At 32.8% G+C, this 8,581-nt stretch overlaps 2 protein-coding genes across 2 annotated transcripts in view; one reads left to right on the plus strand and one right to left on the minus strand.

Moving 5' to 3' along the window:
- Window positions 1–2,291, plus strand: part of LOC106106400 (facilitated trehalose transporter Tret1-like) — a 14,865-nt gene extending 12,574 nt beyond the window's left edge. Inside the window, exons 8-10 of the mRNA XM_013286977.1 lie at window positions 6–54; window positions 182–365; window positions 1,223–2,291. Of these exons, the coding sequence (XP_013142431.1) occupies window positions 6–54; window positions 182–365; window positions 1,223–1,396 (407 nt within the window). The 3' untranslated portion in view covers window positions 1,397–2,291. The remainder of the gene's footprint in view (window positions 1–5; window positions 55–181; window positions 366–1,222) is intronic.
- A 1,956-nt stretch (window positions 2,292–4,247) lies between these two features.
- On the minus strand, window positions 4,248–8,575 carry LOC106106550. The gene is made up of 5 exons (XM_013287151.1): window positions 8,376–8,575; window positions 6,276–6,411; window positions 5,212–5,474; window positions 4,716–4,887; window positions 4,248–4,442 (listed from the first exon to the last, which is right to left on the minus strand). The coding sequence occupies exons 1-5, from the start codon at window positions 8,493–8,495 to the stop codon at window positions 4,372–4,374; spliced, it is 762 nt and encodes a 253-aa protein (XP_013142605.1). The 5' UTR covers window positions 8,496–8,575; the 3' UTR covers window positions 4,248–4,371.
- Between the last annotated feature and the right edge of the window lie 6 nt (window positions 8,576–8,581).

Genomic DNA, 8,581 nt, shown 5'->3' on the forward strand with positions numbered 1-8,581 from the left:
GGCAGCCATGGGAGCAGCTTTCTACTTCCAATTTGAAGCCGAATCATGGCTCGGGTAACAAATAAACATAAATAAAAAATAATGAATATTAGTTTTTAGTCCAAAACAATTGAATAGCGTCAAAACATTTTGTCCTTGAAGTCAAAGGTGCCAGTTACATTCAACGTTGATTTCTTTACAGATATCTGCCCATCGTGAGTTTGGTAGTGTTCATGCTCGGCTTCTCTCTCGGCTTCGGAGGTCTACCGTTCCTGTTGCTAGGCGAACTCTTCCCGGCACACTATCGGTCCCAATTGTCAGCTATGGCCAGCGCTGTCAACCTTCTCTCCATGTTCACGGTTATCAAGTCGTACCATGCTTTAGAAGTAAGTTGAAGTTTTTAAATTTATTAATTTAATAAATAGTACTAGTTCTGTGGGATTTATGGCAATGATATCATGTGACCGCTTCCGCTATAAAAACCTGGTGTTGTTTATAACAAAAGAATTTAACAAGATAGACATATTATGTGCCATAGCATCACTATCCGTGATCTCTGTAATTACGTCCGCGCGATTTATCTGCGAGACACAATAGTTTGTGACAGTGTTTTTTTTTACTAAATTAAGCCTAACATCTGACCTTCTCTTAAGCCACAATAAATGAATAAGAATTAAGCGTATTTGCAGTTATAAATTAAAAGAATATATTTTTCTTTCATAAAGAAATCGCATCGCGCGTTCACATAAAACTTTTTTTTTATATTTACTGTACAGTAAAAATGGTAAATAGCCTTTATAGATTTGAATGCTTTGATCTCGCTGAGGTCATATTCCTCACGTTTAGTCACTTTATTGTTTCTATGGTGACGTAAATTAATGAGTACTATTAAATATTTTTTTTAGCATCGAATTTGTCATTAAAATATATTATAACATTTATTTGTCGTCGCTAGTTTTTTATAGGACACAGTTTCGAATTGTGTATACTAATGCTGCCTCTAAAGTTGTTATATTGATAATTTGTTATATTACTAGTTTTCGCCCTCTACTTCATCCCCGTGGAATTAAAAAAAACGAAGTAGCCTATGTGTTCTTTCAGTCTATCTTCTACGTCTATACTAAATTATATCAAAATCCGTTTAGCCGTTTAGGCTACAAACTCTAACAAACATCCATCCATCTAAACTTTCGCATTTATAACATTAATATGATTTCTTACTCTAGTATTTTTTTCTGTCTAGGCTGTGCTGACGTCAGCGGGTACATTCTGGATGTACACCGCGTTCTGTGCGGTTGCGTTCTTTTTTGTTCTATTCATGGTACCAGAGACGAAAGGGAAGTCGCTCGCTGAAATCGAAGAACATTTCCGCGGTAAGAAACGCAAGGAAGTCGTACATTTGCAATCGATATCGTAATCTATTAGCAATGAATGTAGACAATCGATTAACAAGGAACTGAGTTTTCCTAGTTGCTGACATCCGTTATTAATTTGAGATTTAATTGACATTATGTTAAAGATAAGGTTATTTATGAACAATAAAACTGTTAAAATCTTTATAGGATTACTTTAATCTCATAGTACTATAAGTATGCGGATGATTGTAACTGATCTTAAAAAATGATAGAGTGACCGAAGTGGAATTATTGAGATAACTCTATTAGCGTGGCAATTTTTGCTCCATGAATATTTTTGATAATGTAATATTATAAGTCAATTTTAGTATCCTTCAACTATAGAACAAAAGAATCGTACCGAATGATTCTTATAAATAAAATTAAAAATACAATGAAATCAATCGATATTACACAGAAGTGGCCTAAACCAATAAGCGAACTCGAACCATTTTTGCTCGTATTTGGTTGTAACTTTCAATCTATTTTCAAAAGTGTAAACGATTTAAGATTTAAGAATTCCTTTTGAAGTATTTTCAATTTTAAATTAAAGTTATTAAAATATTCGAGTTCAAATTGTATCTTATTATTATTTGGTTCAGTCGTAGGGCAATTCCTCTTCCTAAATGAATAGAGCTGTGATATGTAGGTACGGTTGTTTATTATTAATAGTTGATATTTTTATTATTTAGATATATTATGTCAAGTGTAGTTAGTTTTATTGTTCGACAATTATTCTCTAACTATTATATGCTAAAGTATTAAAACGTTTTTTATGACTTTTTAAACAATGCAATATCGTATTCAAGAAACATAGACATTTGAAAAACATAGATTTTGGTCATTAGTTTTATTCTAGTTTTTATTAAATTAAATTATCAAAATTGATTGGTCGGTGTAGTTTCTTTTAACACATAAAAAGTTGTACCTTTAAATTTCTTTAAAAATCGTCGTTCTAAAATAGCATCACCGAGTATTTGTCTGACAGAAACATGGCTATAGATTATACAATTAAAAAAAATATTAAGAGACAAATAAATGTATTGTACAAAATAAAGTTATTTTTACCCAAAACGCATCATTTATACAAGGAAACAACATTATTGCAAACATGTATGAGGCAGGTAATAAAACTACACCAAGATTAGATGTCGAATAAACAAGGTAAGAAGTTATAAGAAAAAAATAAAGTCTAGACGAATAATTACAATTAATTAATAAGGAAAAAGGGTTGTAATTGAAAAATATTTAATCGTGTCAAACAAAAATTTCATTGTCATAAGTGAATCTTGAGAAAAATCTAGAGAATTTGTCTTTCATAAAGGAAAAGGTCGATTTCATATGAGAACGATATAAAGTGACTACAAGTTAGAAATAAAACAAAAGTTCTATAATAAAAATAAGAATTCTTCATATTCTTTTTTGTTTTTCATTACAGTAATATTTTATTCTATTTCAGGACAAAGCAAATTGTTGACTAGTCGCCACTTTCCTATATTATGTTCTTATTCTTACATAGTTGTGACGTTATTAAATTATCTACAAGATGGATGTAGTTTTAGACATAAAAGCCTAAACAATATTACTTTTGGGATCATTTAAGATCTTATTATTTATTTTTAGTTGAGTACAATCTTATAGCTACTGTTTTAGATGTCGTATTTCTAGAAAAATCTAGAACTACGTAGTTCACAGTACATTATTCGAGTATTAGACTTTATAGAAAGGATCTGGCATGTAAAGTAAACCTAGTCTCGGAACGAACATCTTTGCATCTGATGAATATTTTTATTTCGACTTGGAAATAGAAACTGCTTGTAGAAAGAACAAAGAAATTGTATTTATTAGTTTTTAAGTTTGTAGTTCTTTGAGTGGTGAACGAATGACCTGAATGGAACGCAGGATGGAACACAGGAATACTATGTTATTCAATAAAGTCTATTTGTTTCCATAAAAATAACATTCGTTACTTCTGATGAACTAGGTTTTATACTACAAAAATTACATTGACTATTTTTGTTTTGTCATTGTTCGTAATGACGTATCAGTGTGTGATTACAATAATAATGCCAATCATTTCGCTAAAGTTCTCAACGATCAGATGACATGCGACCGCGAAATAAATGGAATTTGTCATTTAACGCAAATAATAAACCACATCTATGGGATTTCGCTATAATAATGTAATACTGCATACAATTTTAAACAAAAACACTATCCCTGTTTATTTTAAGGATTAACATTTATACTCGTCACCAGCTCACTATACGTCCCCACCGAGGGGCTCGGAGCCTTCCCTAAAGTTAGGGTGACTAGGCCATAGTCAACCACGCTGGCCAAGTGCGGGTTGGTTGACTTCACACATATCTTTGAATTTCTTCGCCAATATGTGCAGGTTGCATCACGATGTTTTCCTTCACCGTAAGAACGTCGGGTAAATTATGTACATATGAAAATTCGAAAAATCGAAAATCACATTGGTACATGGCGGCGGGATTCGAACCCAAGACCTGTTGATTACAAGTCAAGTGCTCAAGCCATTGAGCCACCGACGCTCTATTTATACTCAGCAGTTGAAAAATGCAACTGCTGGGGACTTTCAGACACTTTATTTAAATCAGCTATCGCAACTCCGTCCGAAATTAACTAAAATAAAATGCAAATATTCATCGAGATCAGTTCAGCCGTTTATGTGGTAAACTCTAACAAACATCAATCTATCTTTCTAAAATTTCGCATTTAACTTCATTGTTAGTAAGATACATTCGACCATAGATACCAACTAGAAGAACTACAGGATTAGAGACAATTGAAAAATACATACGACAAAACCACGGATCGAGGAGTATCCCGGATGTCGTCATTAAAAAACAATTTTAAGAAATAATTTATTACAACTATATATAAATTGAAGTGTTAATAGGAAAACTTGTTAGCCTACATAAATTGGGTCCATTGTAAAATGCAATCGGCGGCAGCGCTGCTGTGGTAATTAACATTAAAAGTGAAATAGCAATAACATAATAAATACAAGCAATTTGTCTAAATGCAGAACAGTCGCAGCATCATCTGTAACAAAAGAAGCAATACTGAATAGACTATACGTGCAGCTTTAATAAAATTCGTGATATCTCCAATGAATGTCGTTGTTTACAAGCTTATATCTTTTTTACAAACATTATTTGGGTAAGAAGTTCTTCTCTAAGAAGATGACTTGTACAATCTCACCAACATGAAATAAAGATCCTTTTATAGGTCTGTTAAGATGCTATGCTTCAAAAGAAGACGGTCTGTAACATAAAATTAAGTTGCAAGTTTACGTATGACTCTTAAAACAGTTACCTGTTTCATCTTCTAAAGGCAGTTGATTAGTGTCGCCGAAATCTGGAAAGTTCGGTAGCGGCTGTTCACCCAGCTGAGGTACATCCGTGAAGGAATCCATCGGCGGAATATCTTTCCGTACAGCTTGATACACAGTCTCTTGTTGGTATAACGGTGCTATTGTTGCTTGACACTGGAAATAGAGAAAATATTGTTTTTTTGTCAGAAGACTGAAGTGATACAGAGGCAAAGAAACGCTAAACGATTTTGTCTCATATTTAACGATCTTTCATTAAATAAACAGATACTTAAGCGAGCAAATAAGCTGAGATTCTATTAAAACTCTATTTTGATACATTCTCAGTAATTAAGATTGGATTTGCTGGTATAGATAAACAAGTAGAAAGGTAAGAAGCATCTATAAGTGCTTATTTAAATCTATTCAATAGTTTTTGAATTAGTATATAGAAATAAGTAAACGATCCAGAATTTTTCTATGGAATTTGTTACCGCTTACTTTAAGTTCCATTACATCAAAGTTAAAGTGATGCGATCCCACGATAAACTTCACTTCCAATATAGTTTCTGTTACGTCAGGCTGCATAGTCGCCCGATACCAGGGTCCTCGTATGTAGTTCTTTCCAACAAGTTTGTTGTTAATAAGCCATTTTAACTGAGCTTCTGGTCGAGAACCTGGTGATGTGCAATTTGCTCTTACTCTATCACCGACGTTGTACTTCTCTTTTAAACCCGTTATGAAGGGTTTTGTTTCAGGTAATACTGAAAAGAAACAGAAATTACATATAACAATAAGGTATATTAGAAAATCAAAAATAGTGGTTCGTTTTAAGAATAAAATTAAAAAGCCCCTGTCTAAAGTAAATAGCAATAATCGTTTTCTTCTAAATTGCTCATACTTTGTTAAAGGTCTACCTTTTTGAGTTTGTTTAACATCGTATTATAATTATATTTAAAGTTATTACCAAACATATTAAATAAAATGTATAATGTAGGTTAGTTTTGCATGAAATGTCTGAAACATTTGAATATGAATAAGCGTCTTTGTCTGTACAAAGGAAATCCCGATGGCCACGCTCTGTAAGTTCGTATAGCAGATAATTAATGTCGTCGTATTCGTGGCTTGATTAATATTCCAGGTAGTATACAAAATGAATATTTCTTAATGTTTACTATTTTGTTTCGTAATTGATACTTTCTGATATTTAAGTTCATAATTCATAACGACAGAATGCTTGAATATTGGTACACAAAAAGAAGAAAAAATTACAAAATTACAAAAAAAAATCAAAAATCCTACTAATATATACAGGTTTTTATGTTATTAACATAATAATCTTACTGATTATACTAATATTATAAATGAGAAAGTCTATATAGATGGATGGATGTTTGTTAGAGTTTATAGCCTAAACTACGGAAAGGATAACGATGATATTTGCCGTAGATGTGGAGTATAATCTGGAAGAACACATAGGCTACTTAATTTTTCTTTTTGGTAATTCTACGCGGACGGTGCCGCGGGCGAAAGCTATTTAAAAAGTATTTATAATACAAACTCACAGTATATAGTGATATACTTTTCCTCATGTACGGTGGCGAAGAGTGGCGCCTCCCCGGACACCTCGCATCGGTACAGACCCGCAGATTCTCTTGAGAGATGCACTAACGTTACAACCGTGCTGGAAGACCGTCTCAACTGAAATGTAATTAAGATTGTTTTTTTATATATATCATTAGGTGAAAAACAAGCAAGCGGCCAACTGATTCCGTCGAAATGGCGAAGTGACCGCTGCCTATAGACATTCGCAATAGCGGTTGCGTTGTCTACTTTTAATCGACGAAGGACGAGACGCGCAATGTCAGTAATAAGACCTGTTTGCTTCAGCGTTGTTAATGTAGTCGAAGTGCTATATGCATATAAAAAGCGCTACTGTTTGATCTACTAAGAGATAACCTCAAAATAAGGTTCATTATTTATATAAATTAAACAAACTGGTTACTCATACGTTGATTAAAAGATAGAAATCTATCACAAATTAAAATTTTAGACTCTTTTAGATATTTAAGTTAATATATTTAGTAGGAAATGTTTGAATGTACGTCGAAATTGACATATTTCAATATCTACACAACTTGTGCTCACTTAATTGCTGTACGTAAATGTATGAACTTAATAAATTAATTGGAAACGGGAATTATTTCATAATTGATGGCGGAGCGGCAATCGAAGCTTACATTACAACTTCTAATTATAGTTTCCCTTAATTAATTGTAACGTGAACCTTCAAAACATTAGCGTAGGTGAGGATTACTTTTGTTTTATGTTTACGTAAACATCTGCGTTAAAAGTCTATCTATCGAATTAAAGGTTTTCTATCCGTTAGTTAGTTATGCCAAAACATAGCCATAAAACATTTATCTAATCAATTTTAACTGGTCTCGTGACAGTAATATCAAAGTGCTTGTACTTAAATAATTGATTTATTTAACAACTAGTTTTCGCCGGTGACTCCTTCCGCGTGGTATTAAAAAAAAACTAAAGTAAGTAGCCTATGTTTTCCTCCAGACTATGGTCTACATCTATGCCAAATTTCATCCAGATTCGTTTAGCCGTTTAAGCTACAAACTCTAACAAACATCCATCCATCTAAACTTTCGCAGTTCCAGTGTTAGTAAGATTAAATAAGACTTTATTGTCTACAATGGTTTGCTTCCAAATGTTTCGTCGATGACTGTACATAAACAAAAATTTTCCACTCGACGCTTTCATAAAACTGGGGTTTTATGAATCGTGTTAGTTAACAGCTGTGGTCCAGCTGTCTGTTTGCAGTTTTCAGAGATTGTCTAACTAGATGACGTCATAGCAATACACTCCCTTTGTTGTCATCGATATATCACGAGAGAGCGCTGATTGTCTTTAATATTTAGGTGTTTGATTTTTTTTTCTTTTTAGTTATATTTCAAAGCATTAGTTTTCTATGCAACTATGCATATTTTCTTATTTAACTTTTAAAGTACAATCGTATATAACTACATCTAGTTTTTCTTTACTTTCATAACCGGGTCGACAACTAGAGTGCCACTTCAAGAAACTGTTAAAATATTTAACATAATTTTAAAATTTTAGAGAGGCAATTCAAATAGTATGTGAATGTTCCGCTTTAAAATACTTCGTAGTATTAATTCTATTATGCTATTTATCGCAATTGATGCTGGCAGTTTAGTTTTTAGTTTTTGATTTTTAAGATAAAAAAAAACCGCAGTTAAACTCGAGGTCTGTAGCTGATAACACCGCTTACACTCTTCATTAATAATGCTTACTTACAAGCTTTTTTGATTATTTATATATCAATACTATAGTTAGTAAAAGGAACGATTTGTATTTTTGTATGTATTGAAATAACTCAAAAACTACTCGGCCGATTTTAAAAATTACACTTATAGAAAGGTGTGTTGTAAAGACTCACTATATGTGAGTAACATAGGCTGTTTTTTATTATGTTTTAATTTCACGTGGGCGAAGTCGCAAGCAACAGCCTAGTGATCAATAAATAAAGTGTCTTTACTGTTGCCATATTTTATTTATTTATTTGTCTTTTTTAAATAATAGTAAGCTAAATAAATAAATACAAAAATAAAACTAAACTCCAACCTACATACATCAACCATGACTCCAGGGGTTGCAAAGTGGCTGACAGGGTGTTGACTGGCGGGCACATATCTGTAGAACTCTCTGCCGTCCTTGTACCACTTGACAGAGTAGAGGATATCTCTTTCCATGTCGAACTGACATCCCAGTATCGCCTCGCCGCCCTCTGCCGCGTGTGCCGGCACTCGCAACTCAAGTAGACGGACACAGTTTACTG

Source organism: Papilio polytes, unplaced genomic scaffold (assembly GCF_000836215.1).
Source record: "Papilio polytes unplaced genomic scaffold, Ppol_1.0 DF822178.1, whole genome shotgun sequence".
Taxonomy (NCBI): domain Eukaryota; kingdom Metazoa; phylum Arthropoda; class Insecta; order Lepidoptera; family Papilionidae; genus Papilio; species Papilio polytes.

Bases quoted from the DNA above. Each gene is read 5' to 3' on its own strand.
- LOC106106550 (XM_013287151.1), bottom strand. From the start codon at position 8,495: ATGGAAAGAGATATCCTCTACTCTGTCAAGTGGTACAAGGACGGCAGA. The intron at 5,475-6,275 runs GTGAGTTTGTAT...GTTTCTTTTCAG, and splicing joins AAAGTATATCACTATATACT to TATTACCTGAAACAAAACCC. The intron at 4,888-5,211 runs GTAAGCGGTAAC...CTCTATTTCCAG, and splicing joins TTGATGTAATGGAACTTAAA to TGTCAAGCAACAATAGCACC.